Source organism: Pyrus communis, chromosome 8 (assembly GCF_041283825.1).
Source record: "Pyrus communis isolate YQ-2024b chromosome 8, ASM4128382v1, whole genome shotgun sequence".
Classification (NCBI taxonomy): Eukaryota; Viridiplantae; Streptophyta; class Magnoliopsida; order Rosales; family Rosaceae; genus Pyrus; species Pyrus communis.
In genome coordinates this window covers 1,538,314-1,557,635 of record NC_142572.1, presented here as the reverse complement: position 1 = coordinate 1,557,635, position 19,322 = coordinate 1,538,314, and the positions used below count along the sequence as shown (strand labels likewise).

Here is a 19,322-nt window from a genome sequence, read left to right as displayed (position 1 = left end):
ATTGTGAGAAGTAAGGAACATGTTCTTCAAATTTAACATCCCTTGAAACAACCATTTTTCTAGTTGTTGAATTATAGCACTTGTAACCTTTTTGGGTAGATGAATAACCTAGAAAGACACATTTGGCAGCCCTTGGGTCTAGCTTGTCACGATTTTGAGTTTGAATGTGAACAAAGCATGTACACCCAAAGACTCTCAAATGGGAAAAGTTGATCTTTCTATTTTTCAAGACCTCATAAGGTGATTTAAAATTCAACACTTTACTAGGCAATCTATTGATGAGATATGCCGCAGTAAAGACTCCTTGAGACCAAAACTTCTTAGGCACATTCATGTGAAACATAAGAGCTCTAGTCTTCTCAAGTAGATCTCTATTCTTCTTCTCGGCCACCCCATTTTGTTGAGGTGTTCCAACACAGCTTGTTTGGTGTAATATACCATGCGTGCTCAAGTAGTGTGACATGTTATGAGACATATATTCTGTGCCGTTATCTGATCGTAAAATATGAATTTTTGAAGCAAATTGGGTGGCCACAAGTCTATGAAAATCTTGAAAAACTTCCATCACTTCACTTTTAAATTTCAAAAGATACAACCAAGTAATCCTTGTGAAATCATCCACAAAAGTTACAAAATATTTGTATCCATCAAAAGACTCTATAGTTGGTCCCCAAACATCGGAATGCACGATTTCAAAAGGGTTACTAGCCCTAGACAAAGAGGAAGTAAATGGTAATCTAGTAAACTTAGAAAAATGACAAACATCACAAGGACTTGTAACTTTGCACATATTTGGGAACAAGGTGGATAGAACTTTTTCAGAAGGATGTGCTAGACGTTGGTGCCAAAGTTGTTGTTCTTGAGCTAAGCTTGAAGTGACTTGAAAAACCTTGGGAACTTGAATATGCTTGGAAAGATAGTAGAGACCATTTAAGAAAAATCCTTCACCAATCGTCTTCTTGGTGACTACATCCTGAAAGATCACATTTTTGGGAGAGAAAATGGCAAGACAATTTAATGAGTTTGTGATCTTGCTAACAGATAAAAGTTGAAAAGGGAACGAGGGAACATAAAGAGCCTCAGACTTGACATCACTTGAGATCAAATGTATTTTTCCTTTTCCTACAACCATAGCATTTTTTCCATTGGCAACTGACACTTGAGATGGAATAGAATTTTTTTCAAATTTATGCAAGTTTGTAGACTTATTAGTCATATGATCAGTGGCTCCAGAATCTATAATCCAATAATCATGCACATTACCAATGTTGAGAGCAGTTGAGAAGGAGTGTAAGATACATGGGATGTCCATTTGTACCACGCCTTCATTTCCAGCCAGGAAGCCAGCAAACTGTCCTAGTAGTGCAGTTTGATTATTGTCACAATGATTTAGTGGTCCTTCACTATCTCCAAGCCCTTGTTTCTTGTGAAGAAACATAGCAAACTCGTTGATCAGTGCAGCTGGATTAATGGTGAACTTCAGTGCTCCATCAGAAGAAGTTGTGGCAACATGATTTGCCTTGTAAGAAGGGTTGTACGAGCCTTTCGAGACACCTTTGTTATCCCTAGGAAACTTTGGTTTTAACTCTGGATGAAGAATCCAGCATTGGTCTCTTGAGTGCCCACCAGCATCACAATGGCTACATTTTAAGCCAGTTTTCTTTCCTTTGTAGCCTCTCTCCTCACCAAGTTTTTGGTTAGAGAAGTAAGCCCTAGCTTCTGGTATATTTGCCTTCATGTCCAAGGTCATGACTTTCCTTCGAACCTCTTCTCTTTGAATTGTGGCACACACACTTGAAAAAGAATGCAGGTCAGGATTCATGAGGATATGGCTTCGAAGATCTTCGAATTCAGGGCTCAGGCTTGCTAGGAGTTGGAATATTTTGTCTTCCTCGGCTCTTTTAGTTAGCACAGCAGCGTCGATGATGTGTGGTCGATACACATTCAGCTCGTTCCACATAGTGGTCAGCTTTCCAAGATGTTGCACAAATGGCTTCCCTTCCTGTTGCAAACCAGCAATGTCCTTCTTTAACTGAAACACTCTAGCCACATTGTTCTGATTTCCATACATTTCCTTGAGATTTTTCCAAAGAGTCATGGAAGATTCAGCATAGCTAAAAATTTCTTCAATCTTACGATACATGGAATTGAGTAGCCACGACATGACCAACTGGTCTTTGCATAGCCAATCATCATACTCCGGTGAGGTAGTCTCAGGCATTGGAATAACACCATTAACATAACCAAGCTTTGATCGTCCTCCCAGAGCAAGAGAAACTGCTCTCTCCCATGAAAGATAGTTAAACTCATTTAGCAAGACAGAACTAAGACGTTGATTTGGGTTGATATCAATATCTGAGTGTGGTGATGGTGGAGTAGCATGAAAGCCGTCTCCTTCCAAATTTACTAAGCTTTCTTCAACCATGATTGAAGGACAAGAAGCTCACAAATCTCTCAAGAGAACACCACAGAGACAGGCCGGTTAGGGTCACTGCTCTGATACCATATTGAATTTTGAATGTCTATATTTTGTATTGTGTGAAACCAAGTACAAGGAAAGCTCATATAAATGAGCGGAACAAAGGAAAAGAAACAGAAGCAGAAAACAAGGAAGAAAACAAGGAAAAGCAAAGCAGAAAGAAAGGAAAAGCAAAGCAGAAAAACATGGAAAAGTAAAGCAGAAAACATGGAAAAGTAAAGGGACAACTATGACAGCCAATGTACCATACATACACCCATGCTTTCTTCCAATACTTCCTAAATATTTGTACTAGGAAGCAACCATCAAGTATCATCATGTGGAGAAACTCCATTTTCATCAGAGTTTCAAACGGATGCGCATAAAAGTCTTCATATCCCTGTCGTGTGACCTATCCATGTGTAAGAGGAGGTCGCGCAAATACTCGTATTTCAGATTTTCCATAGCTTGAAATTGTACATTGTCTCGTGGATGATAGGGTCTGATTGAAACAATGTCAGGTATGTATGCCAGTACGTTATGTCTGCGGAGAACTTCAGGAACTCTGAAGATGCACCTGGGAAGCTTTGGCGTCGAGGTGTTCTTCGACGCTTCAAGTAAAATGTCTATGTCCATAGCGATTACTTATGATTCCAATCTAATTAATTTGTTCGTGGTCCTGAAACGCTGAAAACAAATCAAGTTAACTGTAGAATTAAGGAGATTAACATGACATTCTTCCGTTATGTAAACCACCAGCCACAATTCCTTACTCAGATTCAAGCCCCACCCCTTTCCCCAACCAATACCCCATGCATTAAGGAGACCACTTAAAACCTTGACCATATCCCACCTTGCGGACAATGCTGCACATGAACACCTGTGCTGAAGTTACCCATGCTCAATTGGTATTCAATCACATTTCCCCGACCCTCTCTCTCACTCTCCCTCGTCTCCGGCTGTCCTGCCGTCGACCCACCCCAGATTTTCCCGTTCCCCACCGACCCCTTTTATTTAAATCTTTAAGGTAACTATTTTTAAGAATTTTTTTTCTTTATTCCACGTGGTATCGTACGATTAGTTTTGTGGATCACACACAAGTGTAAAATCTACACACTAACGGAAAGGGATGTCAGGAACAATTTTGATGACCAAAGCAATAGTTAAAAAACCAAACAGATGAGTTGTCAAATGACTAGTTTGTTTACTTTTTGCATTTCGACTCGATCATCCATTTTACCATTTTACGTAAAAACCCACAGAGACCAGTAAACCTAAAGGGGTAATTACACAAACACACTTTGAGGATTTCTATGTTTTCACAAAACCCGCTCAGATTTATAAACTTACATTAACACCTCCTAAGATTTTAATTCATTTTCACATAAACCCTTCAAGGACAAATTTACCCTCGTTGCTAATTACTTAAACTTTTTTTTTTTATAAATAAATAGAAAAGGTCAAATTAATAAATAGAAAAGGTCAAATTAATATTTTAACTTAAACATAAAAAATAAAAAAAAAAGGAAAAGAAGGCTACAATTCTTCTATGCAAACTATCACTACCAAAAATTACTATTTGCCCGACGCACCAAATTTCGTTGGGAAAGTAACTTTATTCGACGAAGTAAAAAAATTTGGGGTGGGCAAAAAGTGATCAAGGTTTTGGTTTTTTTCAGAGACTTTGGGTGACGAAAAGTTTCAATAGGCAATGTTTTTGCAACAAAGGAAAAAATTGGTGCGTATTAGGCCACCTTTTGCCCAACAGAAAAACAAGTATGTTGGCAGAAGTAACTTTGTTCGTCAAAATATTGGTCGGGCTAATACATGGGTCATCAAGCAAAGATCCACGATGACCTATCCTAAACCCTATTGACACCCCTTTGCTTGATGATATTGGCGACTGTGCCAACGAAATAAACCCAATTCATTAAAACAAGTCATGCGACCTTCTTCATTTCCTTTTCCTTCTCCTTTCTTCTTTCCCAACTCTCTTCTCTGCTCTATATTTTTGCTCTTTTTCTCACTCATGCCCATCTCACACCTAACTCATCACACATCTCACTCTCCCTCTCCCAATAAATTTAAGTTTTTTTGTTTAATTGTGTAATTAATTAATTAATTTTGTTAGTTGTAGCAGAAAATATTATTTTCTAGATGTCATGTTTGATATCTACACCGTTTCCTTGGTTGGCAAGCCATTTGGACAATTTTGCGACATTAACAATTGAAAGAGATGTGTGGTAGCAAAAATTCGCCACCTTTTGTCTTGACCAATTTGTACCTACAAAACAATCAACACCTTGTGATTTTTTCCCACAGATGTCATCGTGGTGGATTGCCAGTGGCAGCTGCTCTGCCTCTGGTACCCAAGCGGTAGAGATGATGGATATTCCACTGGAAGGGACCAGCGGTAACTAGGTGGTTACCGCCGAGTCAACCACATCATCAGTTTCATCAGTTCGGAAGGCCCAATCTACCAAGCGTATTCACAGCCGAAAACGCCCTGGTGTTGTGCCAACCCCAACCTCGGCTTTTTACGTTGCGAAGGCCGATGTAGATTTAGAGGCCATGCCCCCGGCAGGGGATGAAGAACTCCGAGGTGGTTTGAAGAAGGTGAAAGTGTGGGGGACTTGTAAAGGCTTGTCCTTGAACTAGATCACTTGTATAATGCAAGCCAAGGTCATAAACGAACATTTGCGAGCGAATGCCGAAGTCAATAGCCTGTTGACTCATGAAATGAGAGCCATTGTCCGCACCAAGTGCCTAATGAAAGCCCCTACATAGAAGAAGCTCACCTTAGAGGTGAAAAAGGCGATGATGACAGAGATCTCAGTAAGTGTGCTTTTATAAAAAAAAAAAATAGTTTTTTATTAATTTTTTATTGTGTATTTTTAAACTAACATTTTTTTTTTATCTATTTCAGGTCAACTTTGAGATCAACATAGAAGAGCTTGGTATGTCCGTGTACATAACCCAAGTGTCGATTGATCAGTTCAAGGAGTGGAAGTACAAGCTGCATAAATACTACTAGACTTGTGCCTTTTTCTGCTGAAATCGATGGCAAATAAGGGTAACCCAAAAGTGAAGCAATACATCCATAACTTTGGTGCACATCCCTTTACTTTTCGAGTCAAGGAACAGCGTGCAAAGAGTTCGCTTTTCCTGAAATGACTCATGGGGGGATACGCTGGACAATTATGGCAACCAAGTGGTTGACGACAATTATGTAAGTATTCCGTTCAAAAATTTTAATTTCAAATTTCAACACTTAAAATTTTTAAAATTTTGATTGATAATCTTAATTGGTTTGTTTGTTAGTTAGGTTTTTTTTTATTTTTTTATTTTTTACATAAGGAACGGCTAACACCTGATCCAGATGTGTCTTTATAGTTGTTGATGGATGGGGTTGGGCAGCGAAAAGGTCGAGAGATCTGCGACCTAGGAGAGGGTCAGGTTCAGGACCTCGGGGGATCTTCTTCATCTACCTCTCAACCTATAAGCATTACAACTTCTAGACTGCATTAGTTGGAGATGGAGTTAGAGTCGATGCACCAACGAGCTGAAGCTTGGGAAGCAGCTGAGCGCCAATGGGAGGATGACTTTTGTAGTGCACGTGAGAGATGGTGCAGGCAATGGTAGCCTCTAGCATTCGCCTCCCCGATCCTCCGAGCGACCTTTAGCCGCCATCCCAGTAATCACCCCATGAGTAGTTAGTTTAGGATATTTTACATACATTTGTTCGAATATTTCAATTTTAATCTAATTAAATAATTTTTTATATTATGATTTCTTTTGAGATTAATATAATTAAAACATTAATTTATTTCAATCATATATAATTAAAAGCCACAACAGCAGATCGTACATGGTTGAATATCAAGTGGAATAGATCATAGATATGGTGTCCACATATGAGTTCATTTTATTTAGTGGCCGTTTGAAAAACATTTTGTTTTTATTTTTTAGTTTTCACAAAACAAATTTTCAGTTTTTAAGAAATTGAAAACAAAAAATGAAAACGATCAAACAATCAGCAACACTTGCTTGTAAACTCAGGGACTAAGCTAAACAAGGATCTGTTCTAACTAATTTGCAGCAACACGTTTCATTTGAAACTAAGACTGAAAAATAATCAACATTTAGCAACTTATCATAATGATTAAGCTACAGAAAGTTCTTGAGTTTCATTGTCATAGACTTACAAGTTCGATTGGGTCCTCAGAAACGCAAACCAGGCAGCAGATCACGGAACCTCGAGCTCGCTTGGAATGTGCTGAACTACCATAATCATTCTCGGCAAAGGTTGTTTGGGCTTTTGAGTTTCCTCTACTGCTTTGCTCAAGTATTGACATTATTATAGTACTCATTGACTAGGGAGACCTTGCGATTACGAGTCCTGGATTCATGAGAGACACGAGTTACGACTTTGCTTTTAATTTTTTTCTTTAACTATCCTTACCTACCAATACTATCCTAATCGTAAATTTCATATCCAAATGTTGATCGACTCATTGTTCAGTTGAATTTTCAGTTGTGGCTCCCATGCCAATACCAGCTTTCATCTTCCATTCAACTAAAAATAATGTTAGGGTTTTTTTTTTTTTTTTTTAACTTGTGATACTTGCAAAGTCCATAATGCTGGCACGAGTTCATAACTTCATGTCCAGTTGCCAAAATTGACTTCATGTCCAGTTGCCAAAATTGACCAAAGAAGGTTAGATTGATTAGGAAGGAGCTGTTTTGGACTTCGATTGAATGGTCTTGCTATAGCCGACTATACTACAATTACCTTATTTCTCTTGCAAGTATTCTAACTGTTTTTAACACTCTTTGCGTGTGTGGTAAAAATCCTATCAGTGGGTTGAGCTGATGACACATATTAATTTCTTTGAAGTTGTGTGGGCTAGGCTGTGTTAATAAATATAATTGTTAGGGGTATGGCTAGCATTAAAAACAAAAAAATGTTTCTCGGGCTGGACTTCGGGCATTTTTGTATTTTTCATTTCTTGAAATATTAAAAAAAAGGAATGTGGTTGATGCTTCCTTTCCTTTATTAGTACAAGGGGGCGCGGGACGTTCGCGGAGTCCGCGTCTTCCTAAATATCCGTTTGAAAAGTCTTACAGTAAACCGACGACTGGAGTCTGACCGTTCTAATAAGGCGGGATGGAGACCCTGATTTGGACCCTCGTGAGTTTCTTGAAATATTGTCTATGTTTTTCTCTTAGCCTTCCTATTTATTAAAGAAACCGTAGACTAATCTGAAAAGGTTCGATCATTCGACCGAATAAAAAAAAAAAAGTCCATCTTCGTTGGTCATGGAAAGCCTACCAGAAAATGAGGTCATGACCGAGGAGTTGTCTGTCCAACTACTAACCGATGATGAGCAAGAGCAACGCATGGAGATGGGGGTTAGTGATCAGGGTGAGGGTGAGGGTGAAGGTGAAGGTAGTGAACGGATCAGCCTTTTCGACAGGTCTCAAAACGAAATCATGAAGCTCATTTTTGCAGTTAATTACCGTGTTCCTGATGAGGGCCATGCCAGCTTTGATGTTCATGCTATTTTCTCGACTAGTCAGAAAATCATTAAGGATTCGCCCAAGATCATACACAATATTATTGAGCAGGTATTTATACTGCTGCTCCTTAAGAACTTTAAGCAGTAAGAAAATAGTGCTCATTTAGCTCTTCTTCTTCTTCTTTTTTTTTTTTTTTTTTTTTAATAATATTGATAATGTGGAGGTGGGTACTCGACAACTCTTTTTTTTTTCCTTCTTTTTATATTCCTTACGACTGTTTTTTGTTTCTTCCCGTTCTAACTGTTATGTTACGAGAATTATACCATCGACAAACTTCTAATTGCAAACTTGAAAACTTGACTCGATTTATTGATCAGCGGTACCCCAAAAATAGCCAAAATGTTACATCAATCCAGGATTGCTTGATTTGTGAAAAAAAATTAAAAAAAAAATCAGATTAAATGTTTAAAGAAGTGCACCAGTAATGTCTGAGTTTTTAAGTATTAATTAGATATTAGTTGAAACGCCCAAAGATGATTACCACTTTTGCATGTCTTGTCGCAGGGCAGCGGATTTAATGATGTTGAAACACCCAAAGCCAGCTCCAGCTTCTGCACTCTTATTAACTCCTTTGGCTGCAAGGTCACCATATTAACTGAATACTATTTTCTTTTTGTTCTTAATTTGGTAATCCTTTTGGTAATTACTGGTGAAAATGAAAATGTTGTTTAATTTTTGTTTAAGACATTATATTGTCATTATCAAATATCTTTGAAGTGTGATGTTAAATTAATTAGATTTTTTTTAGTTTATTTTTTTAGCACTTTTAATCGTAGCTTCATTGATGCACCTTCCAATGGAAAAGTGTTTTATCCAAAGATGAAAATCCTATTGTCCCGTTTTATGTTGTTAACAACACTATGATGCAATTTCAGATGTCGTGTAAGAGTCCAGGTGACGAAAATGCATTTGAATCACGTACGGAAGAAATACTTACAAAACTATCAAGTTATCCATGTGAAGTACATGTAGTCTTGGCCCTGGCCGTTTTTGCTTTGGAATATGAAGAATGTTCCAGCCAACTTTCCAAGAAATCGACATCGCTGAAACGCCAAGATGCAGTAGTTGAGCTTAACAATCTGGTCAACCAAGCATTACAAGTGATTGAGCACATCCTTGAGTTGGAGAGACTAATTTCTGGTGATCGAGACAGTGAACCAAAATTGGCGAGGGTAATTATGGATACCCCATTTTATGCCTACTGGTCAATCATAACTCTTGTAGCTTGCGCAACTGAGCTCTCTCTTCTTACCAGTGATGAGTAAGTTCTAGTACTAATTTTTCTATTAAGATTTGATAAAAGAAAACAAAAACAATTCTTCTTGCCAACTACGTATACGCGCGCGTGTACATATATAATAACTGAAAGGGTTCTTTTGTTAAAATCTATATTTGACAGTGTTTTTGTGATGTAATTTCTAAGAACAAGGAATGAAGAACAACACAGAGAATTTCAGAGAGAATTGCGGGAGCTAATTGTAGCAGCTCTGCAAGATATTTTCATTGATTCAAACATTGGATGTTTGTACAATCTTCTTCTACTTCACTACAAAACAAAGACAACTAGCTAAAAGCAATTTAAGCCCTTCAATTAGGAAACTAATATGGTGCATGCAATAGCAGTTGGACTTTAAATTTAAAACTGGCAGATTTCTTGCAATCCAAACTTTCGGGGACATCAAGTCAAATTTGCTATAATCCAAATTTAAAACTGGCAGATTTCTTGCAGTTCAAACGTCTTTAATGTTTGGTATATTCTAAATTTGCTATTTATATCTGACTATCATTTGATTTGCTCTTAAATTATTTCAGGGACATTAAGTCATATGATCTATCCCATTTTTCTCAAAAAATGGGCTTCATCCTCAACAAGCTTGAGGGACAGCTTACAATCTGCCAACAAGAAAAAGGTCGGTTGTGGATGCATGATATGAGACCTGGTTTGGTAGTGAGGTGATTCTGAAAAACTCTGGTATCAAAAAAAGCTGGGAGCTGTTTTTGTGTTTGGTAAACATTCAGCTTCAGCTTTTTTTCACAGTTTTGGGTGAAAAAAAGCCAAAAACAAGAAGCTGCAAAACCCAGCTTTGAAAAATCGGCTTTTTTTCACATCTGTTTTACATAAAAGTTTACCAAACACTATAATACTGTTTTTTTTTTCAAGAGCACTTTTACAAAAAAGTTTACCAAACACTCTGTTGCTTTATTTCACAGCCGCTTATTCTCACAGCACAGCAGAATCAGCTTTTTTTTCAAAGCACAGCAATACCAAACCAGCCCTGAATCCCGAGGGACAAAAGATATTGCGATTGCCAAAACGTGGGTTAATTCGAGCGCGTGCTGAAGCTGTGGTGGTGTTGATGAATTTAAGTCATCCTAAGCAATTCACATATACTGACGGGACGCCTGTCCTTCTTGATGGTTCTAACAAGCAGGTTTGCTCTCAGTCTATATTAATAGTCTAGCTACGATTTGGCATTAAAAATTATCAAATTATCCAGCAGGTCGGATTTGGCGTTAAAAGTTAAAGAATCTCGTCACAATTTATTCATAAACTGTGCTGGAATTTTCTTTCAAACAGGTTAATATCGACAATGAGCTGAAGTGGAAGGATATGTTTTTGTTACTCTCCGATGTAGGCATTGAAGATTGTTACATTTCATATCTGAAACCAGTTTATGAGGGAATAAGAAGATACCCATCGTATCGGATTGTCTGGGTTCCCGTTGTGGAGCAGTGGAACCAAGACAATGAAAAACAACTTGAGATGTCGAGGTTGAAGATGCCGTGGTACACATTGAAGTGTTTTCCAACCAAACCAGGCATCAAATACATGAAAGAGAAGTGGAATTACAAGGGTAAGCCTGCGGTGGTGGTGATGACCAGTGGAGGTATGGTGAAAAATGAAAATGCTTTCCCCTTGATTAAGAAACATGGAATGGACGCCTTTCCTTTCTTTAAGAAAAGTGGAATGGACGCCTTTTCTATCTTTAAGAAACGTGGAATGGACGCCTTTCCTTTCTTTAAATGAGTTATATAATATCATTACTACGGTGCCTACATTGCATGCTGGTAAACTCTGCAGCCGCCGATTATTCCTAAAATAAGGAGCAGTTTTATTGTATCTACTATCTAGATCACTGTCCACCCGCATGATGTAACTTGTGCTTATTAATATTTGTGGGCTTACATCTTGATATTTGTTTGGATAATCGGAATCACTAATTTGAAACGAATGTTTAGCTTTCATTCAATCGCTTTAATTACTTGGATAATATGCATGAGATCACATGAACTTCTTGTTGATATTATTGTAATAATTGATTGATATATATCATGCAGTGTAAACTGTGAGAGGGATCGATATATATGAGTCATGTGGTTTATATGGGCTTGCGTCGTGATGAATGGAAACGTAGAATTCAACCCCCTACGTAGAATCCATGGGATTTTAATTCACATAACCAAATACAAAGGGATGAGTAGTATAAGCATGGTATATACGGGACGTGTGAGATCTATGTAGTACGCATTAACGAGGATAAAGGTGGGAATGAGGAATGCATTTATTAACATATGCTAACATACTTGGGAGAATGAAGGAATGATAAAACTTAGAAATATGGAAAATAATTAGGGAGCTTTAATGAGTGTTGATTTTAATTTGGAAACAACAATTTAGTTTTGGCAAATTTTTTGAGTTTATGTCATATCTTATGAGTTAAATAATACAACCTTGCATCATTTAAAACAAAGTAATAATATTTCTATAAATAATAGTCACCATTTCTAGATAATGACACTCTTTTTAGAAACAGTGGTCACCATGATATGGAGATGCACTGTAACAACCCGTCTCGGAATTTACAGAAGAAAATGGGTATTTTTGTATTTTTACTAAGTTTGGAGAATTCTTTCTTTTTTTAAATTGTTTTTTAGCCTTAATTGGTGAGCCCAAGGGGCCCACCCCCTGTTTTGTTCCCGGTTCCTTTCCCTTTCCCTTTTCTTTTTTTTTCTGAAATATCTCTCTTCTCTCTTTCTTTCTCTTTGTCTTCCTCTCCCTCCCTCTGAGCAGAACACACACACACACACACACCTATGCCCACACCTATAGCTCTTTTCTAACCCCGTGGTTGTGTTTTGGACGTCAAATCACGAAGAAACCACCCCGGAGACATTTCCCAGTTTTCCGGCGAGCACGGCCCCTTTTGAGGCAATTTCCAGCCAAACCACGGCTAGTTGCCCGGCGTGCTAGTATCAATCTCTTCGTCTCGCTGAGTACTACAACTTTCCTTTTTGTTTCACCCAATTTCATTAAGTATTGAAGAAGTTATACTCATTTGAATCTTACCCAGTTTCCGGCGGACACCCGTGGCTTCCAGGCTGTTGTCCGGCCAACTCCGGCCATGATGATGGGAACCAAGGGTATATTTCGATTCCTTACCTTCGGGGCTTCAATTTGGTATATTGAATGACATGTTTTGGTTGAGTTTTGAGCTCCAACGGAGCTTGGGAATTCTCCGGCCGAAAACCGGCCTTCTCCTTCCTCGGAATCCGGCGAACCACCAAAACCCAAGGCCTTTGGGCCTTTCCTGCCAAGCCCAAAACCCTGGGCAGCCCAACCCAACCCTTTTATTTATTTTTATTTTGTTTCGTTAATTTAAAGGCTTTTGGGCCGTTCCCTTTAGGGCCTTTGGCCCGTTAACCCTAAACCCATTAAACCCAAACCCCTTTAGGCCCAAACCCGGATCCAACCCAAGTCCAAACCCTTTAACCCAATCCGGATCCAAGCCCAGACCCGTTTGACCTGTTGACCCGGACCCGGTCAACGGTCAGCGTTGACTTTGACCGTTGACTTTTTGGGTTTTCGTGCGGGACCCCTCCTAGGCTAATTTCGACGTTCTGAACCCGTTTCCGATGTCCGTTTTCCCAAACTCAGTCGTTTGAGTAGAGTTTGACTAAATGTACCATTTATGTGCTTAGGGGCGTTATCTGTGGCGTTTCCTTCTTTGCTAGATGGCGTGGCTTTTCGACGGCGAAGTACTGTGAGTGGACCCCTTCTAAAAATGCATGTTTTGATAGTATAAATGCATACATGAAAAACATGATTTGATGATTATGTTTTATGAAACGTTTTACGAGATTACATGCTTACTGAGGCTAGTTTGAATTACTACTATTTTTCCTATAACCCATGTTCTTATAGAATATCTGATGGATGACGATATGATATTTAGAACATGTTTAGAACACCTCTTTATAACATAGATGCTGCATGACTTTATACTATGAAGTTGATTTTCAATATATGTATGTTCACTGGTTTTGTACTTAGCTAGTGGTCATTTTCACTACGGGACGTAGGGATAGATCCGGTTCGTCCCGGGCGACGGTTTGGTGTTGGCATAGAGCCTGAAGTGTGTTTTCCTCTGACTGTCTGCTCAGAGACGGGGAGCCGGCATGGGGCCTGAAGTGTATTTTCCTTTGACTCTTGGTTCAGAGACGGGAAGCCGGCATGGGGCCTGAAGAGTTATCGGACATTCACTAGTGTTTATTATTTATGCGAAGTATGATTTGAGACATTGCACGACATGCTAGGTTTCGGAAAACCTATGTTTATCATTATATATATGTGTTTTCATAAAACCTGGGGGTTAGTATGTTGATAACTGTTTTATTATATATATATATCAACCTGGTCCACTCATGTTTGTTTTGCGCCCCCTTCAGGACTTAGAATCGAGGCATACAATCCCGACGTCCAGGTACTTCCGCATCCGCATCTTCAAGTCCTCTCGGTGTAGGACCCACTCCTTCGTTTCATTCAATTTTATATTATTTTTCTTTTAGTGTTTTAGATTAGTGGTGTGCTCTGAACATGGTCCTTATTTGCATATTAATTATTCTTTTATATTTATAAACCTTATTTATCCTTTGTTTTTAGTATTTATACTCAATAAATGGCTTTCGTCACCCTCGGGTGTCGGCCAGCACGTGCCTATCCTGGTATTCGGGGAATATCGGGGTCGAGGCGTGTCATGCACAATAGCAGGAAGTAGATATATGTATGCATGTACCTGAAAGAAACCTAGTTCCATAGAATCCATCCCAATATTGTGGAACCATGAAAATGAGGAAGAACATAGTATGAGTGCAATAGTAAACTAGTTGGGACAAGGACTCGGTAAATTGACAGGGGAGGGGGAGATTGGGGAGAGGAGAGAGAAAATATGGAAGCCCAGCAGAGTTTATAATCTCTTCCATGGAAGCTTCTTCGTCGACTTGGCAGTGGGATTTTATGTTCTTTCTTAGTCCTTACCTTTTATACATTTGGTGCTTTTTGGGTTTTTTATTTTTGATTATTTTGATTGCAAGCAGTTTGGGCATTATCCTACTAAATGGGCAAAAGCATTAGAAATACTGCAGATTAATCAGTCAAATTCTGGGGAAAATCAAATCCTCCGCATAGCACCACAACAAAGCTCAACAAGCTTTCATTGCAAAAACAGTAGAAAGGAGATCGAAAGGGTTAATTTGTTTGCAAAATTAAATGCTGATTTGTATTGGGGACTGCCATAAGCAGGACGAGAAAGATGATAGAGGCCAAGCAGACAGAGGAGAGAGAGAAGAGGAAAAGATTAATAGAAGCCGCGACGGTGGATGGTACCAGAGTTAACGTTGTTGATCGGTGAAAGATGTTGGGATGTAGTTTATCAGCAATGGTAGGATGGTTTTTGGATTAGTGGACATGAAAATACAATTTTTAACAGATTTTTAACAGAAACTTCATTTCTGGATTAAATTTGCTAATAATGTTGACCACAGAGTTTTAATTTCTAATTCTTTTACCACAGGAGTCATCACACAAGTATCCTACAACCATGAGGATGATTAATCCAATTTGGCCTTTTTTTTATTTTTTTGATTTTGTATATAATTAATAAAAATTTACAATTCTAATAATATTTAATACGTAGGTTAGATTAACAATAATTATGGAACCATGAAAATGAACTCAATTGCTAAAATTTTGAAATAAGCCGAGAGGGGCAGTCTTGGCGCCCAAGACTGAAAACTAGACAGACATTTCATCCCAAACGCGAAACCCGCAACACTCTCTCTCTCTCCACCAGCCTTCATCCCCTCGTCGCCGCCTTACTTCATCCGCTCGCTCGCCAAGAAATTCCTCCCCTTCCTCAACCGCGCGCTATCCCTTCTTCCCAAACGCCTCGCCGACCCCACAAAGTTAGATGACGAATTTGCCCTGGAACTCTTCGATATTTACCTTGCCTCTACTGCCTGACCGCCGTGTCCCCTGTGTTGTCCGCTTCGCCGTGCTCGTTTCACACTATCCTATGCCGTTTAGTCAGTTCATTTTTTCGTTCATTTTTTTTTTGTTCATTTCTAGAGAGTTTAGGTTTATGACCCCCTTCTTATTCATGTTCTTTTTCTTCCTTTTTTTTCGGTATTATCAAGGGTAGAGTTTATGTCCTCTTGAATAGGTGTAACTTCTTTTTTCATTTATCAATAAAATTTTCCACATCAAAGATTCCTAAAAAAAAAAAAAAAACAAAAAAAGAATCCTTTTTGTTCAAAATGCTAATGTGGCATGTGGGGGCCCAATGCTTTGCTTATGTGCATGCCACGTCAGCACATGTAAAGAAAACAAAAAAAATTATTCCATATTGTTTGAATTAATTCTAAAATTTTATATTAAGAAACAAAAAATATGAGTGGCCGGTCAAGGAGATGGGGGTAGGGTTATTGGGATTTTCGCGGACAAGGAAGAAGGAGATGGGAGGTGGGCACGGGAAGAAGGAGGTGGAGGGTGAAGGATAGATGGCGGTAGTGCAACATCGTGATCGTTTTTTGTTTTTTCCTTTTTGGTTTTCTAATATTATATTTATGTTTGAAAGATGCTCTAAAGTTAACCATGAGATGATATTTTACGGACATTTCATATGTTAAACTAATTTGGATTAATGTAAGGGCAAAAATTATTGTTTAAAGTAATATCATCAAATGTTATAGGCTTAAGCAATAAGTCCAAATAATATATACCTAAGAGAATGTGATCTAAATATGTATAATGATTAAACAACAAATTGTAACTTTCTAGTTTAGTGTGAGAGAGATATCATTGATGGATGCTAGTTTTGGAGTGGCTAATTAGGTTTTCTAATGTGTTGGTAATTTTGAAGGACCAGGGAGGCGTAGAATGAAGGAAAAGCTAAGGCTCATGAATTAGGGTTTTCCAGTACCCATAGATTGCTTGCTTTGCTTGGTGCGTTCTGCCTTCCAAGCATGATGATGGCTTGAATTTAGAGCAATTCCACCCTTAAAAACCAAGTTGGGCAAGAGTCTATTCAATCCACCCAAATAAATAGTAATTGTTCAAGTACATCTCCACCCCTAAACTGAATATCCTATTCAATTCGTATTAAAATATTATTAATTTTTTTCATAAATTATTTTTAATTTCGGATATGATTTTTAATCAATCTTGTCACACTACGTGTCATTATCAATCTTGTCATGCCACATATCATTATCCGAAAGTACAATTCTTGTGGAAGATGGTTATGTGTCTGTGTGTGTATATATATAAAATAAAAATTCGTTTTATTTTTTTTGTATTTTTAAACAATTTTTATAATTTTTTATTAAGTTAATTGATCTGGACCGTTTGGGTTTCCAAAAGGTTGAAATCCAACAAACCAAAAGTGGACACGTGGTCAACGATAAGATTCTGATGAACGCGTGCCCATGCGCCAACTGTGAAAAAAAAAATGAAATGCATATGGCTGACGTTAGTCTGGCATCATGTAAGCCGGTCTCTTGCTAAGTCCATTTTGTGCTAGGCTCAAAGTTGGCATCCACTTTGGGCCAACTAATTGGACAAGGTAGAGTGGATTTTTGGGGGGCTAGGGGGAAAATGGGATATTGCCCAGCTCATTTATTAGGGGTGGACTTGTTTTTATAGGCGCATGAATTCCTCAAAATCTCATATGGAGAATCCTTTTGTTCTCTCATCTTCTTGTTTTTTAAGTCTTCATTTTCCTTTCTCTTTTCCATCGTCACAACTACACCTTACTTCTTTGGGTTAGAATTGGAGCGAGTTGGCAGCCTCGTGAAGGCTAGGTTGAAAGCTCTGCCCAGAATCCCTCCTTTCATGCACCAAATCTCTCCTTTCCTACACCAAATCCCATAACAAAGCTCCATCTTTAGCTATGCTTCTACTCCATTTTCTTCCTTGGTTTCCTGCACGAGCTTAAAATGGTAAGTTTCTTCATGCACATTAAAACAAGGTGCGGGACTTAAGGTTGGGCTCTGTCAATGCATGAATCTAGGCAAATTGGGTTTGAATCTGGTTAAAACGTTAATATATTAATATTATAAGCTTGTTTCGATATGACTTGGCATAATGAATATGCGTGCTGCATGGGCTTAGCGTGATTTTCCGAATGTTTGAATTTTCATTTCTATTGTTGTGGCATGATTATGAATTTGCATACCCCTTGTTTTGCACTCTACGCATGAATTCAAGCTATGTGACAAATATATAATGACTGTGCTTCCAAATATAAGTGGCTTCTTAGTAAATTTTTGGGCCCTAACAAGATGTAATAAAATTAAAACAAGAAAGCGACATTCAATGAAGAAAAGTGATTGGAGAATTGAAAATTTTAGGGTTAGAAAATTATTTGTTGTTGTCATATCACGAAAGTTAATATTCTGGACTTTTCAGGTAGCTTGACAAGCCAAAAAGAAAGAAGAGTCAGTTTTGACAAATCTCTAGGTTTCTAGTCTCAGAAGACTTGTTCACCAAAAACTTGCACCTAAGTTTCGGGATTATTGGTCTTGGGACCATTCTGCTAGAAACATTTCTTCTGTATTTTTTATATTTTAGGAAGTCTTTATAATTTTAATTGTTCCTATTTTATTTTCCTTTTGTAGCTAGTGTTTGCTAAGACTATATAAACAACTTTTAGGGCTGAATTTCAACACTATTCATGTGATTGTCAATTCAACTTTAGAGTTTTTTGTGTCTTCAGGTGGATTCTTCGGATTGCTGGTGGACTTCAGCTTGTAATCTAGGAGTTGACGATGATCGGTCCTAGCTAATCCGTTTCTCCTATGTTAGTTATCAACTCTCTGATTATCTAATGACCCATTTTCATTTAATACCAAGATCAAAATCTATTTATGAATAATACTTGCATCCCCTATGAGGGAAATCCACAAAACTCACCCTTGCGAATATGGTATGTTCACCATATACATTCTTTAATCAAAACCGTTCAAACATAATCTTCATTTGAAAATCATCCTTACAAAAAAATTAATAAAATGAGAGATCTTTTTTTTGGTTTTGATACGTTTACTGTACCAAAAATCTCATATCAATTGCCATATCAAACTTTTTGTATATTAAAATTTGGCATACCAAATGAATTGATTGGCATGGTTCAAACTATTTTATTTTAGTGCAAATCTTTTTTTTCTTTTCTTAAAGTCCAATTAATTGATTACTTTTTAGGCCAAATCTGATAGTTGGATTTTGACACATCCCAACCCGGAATGTCCAATTGGACTTCGAATTGCGTTGTGCTGGCCGACATCAAGAGGATGATGAAGCCATAAAGTGTAGTGATGTGGAAAATGTGAGTAAATTTAAACCTAAAAGTGCCTAAATAGAAGAGTGCGCATGTGAGCGGGAATGAACCCATTTCACACGTGATGTCAAAGCATAAGTAAAGTACAGTAAAAGTAGAATGAGAATTATACTATCGAAGGTACTCTTCCATACCAACTTTTGCCAAGAATCCTTGTCGGCACAAAAGCTCTGCTACTAAAATCTGGAGAGGCGAAAAATAAGGGTGAGTGGGCCTAAAATAAAACTTCATAAAACCTTTTTGAAAACGTAATAACCCCTCGCCGTGAAACAAGTATAGTTTACAAATATATATACTACATATAGCATGAAAATATTTACTGTAGCCAACAATATCATAAGAATGCAATACATTGCAATATTGCGTAAATAAACACATAACAACCGATATCACATAATCTCACATAAAAAAACATATAATAGCGAGTGCTCATCAACATATGCTGACACACGAGTTCATGCAAAGATACTCTGACAATAACAAGACTAGGTGTAATAATGATTTACGCTCTAGTACTACAATCACATGAAAACTCGCGTTATGCGCATTACATACGAGTCTGAATTGCCTATAGCAATCTAGGACAGGACTGGCACCTACAATGGATCCAA

At 37.9% G+C, this 19,322-nt stretch overlaps 1 protein-coding gene and 2 long non-coding RNA genes across 3 annotated transcripts in view; 2 read left to right on the top strand and 1 right to left on the bottom strand.

The window, feature by feature from the left end:
• Window positions 1–2,690: 2,690 nt before the first annotated feature.
• LOC148694577 (uncharacterized) lies at window positions 2,691–6,914 on the bottom strand. Its single transcript, XR_015965735.1, has 2 exons — window positions 6,664–6,914; window positions 2,691–3,145 (listed from the first exon to the last, which is right to left on the bottom strand). It is a non-coding gene; the product is annotated as an uncharacterized LOC148694577 (long non-coding RNA).
• A 793-nt stretch (window positions 6,915–7,707) lies between these two features.
• Window positions 7,708–19,322, top strand: part of LOC137718488 (protein SIEVE ELEMENT OCCLUSION A) — a 28,025-nt gene continuing 16,410 nt past the window's right edge. The window contains exons 1-4 of the mRNA XM_088698459.1: window positions 7,708–8,086; window positions 8,543–8,620; window positions 8,914–9,299; window positions 9,851–9,948. Of these exons, the coding sequence (XP_088554585.1) occupies window positions 7,778–8,086; window positions 8,543–8,620; window positions 8,914–9,299; window positions 9,851–9,948 (871 nt within the window). The 5' untranslated portion in view covers window positions 7,708–7,777. The remainder of the gene's footprint in view (window positions 8,087–8,542; window positions 8,621–8,913; window positions 9,300–9,850; window positions 9,949–19,322) is intronic.
• LOC148694576 (uncharacterized) lies at window positions 11,668–13,965 on the top strand. Its single transcript, XR_015965702.1, has 2 exons — window positions 11,668–13,080; window positions 13,766–13,965. It is a non-coding gene; the product is annotated as an uncharacterized LOC148694576 (long non-coding RNA).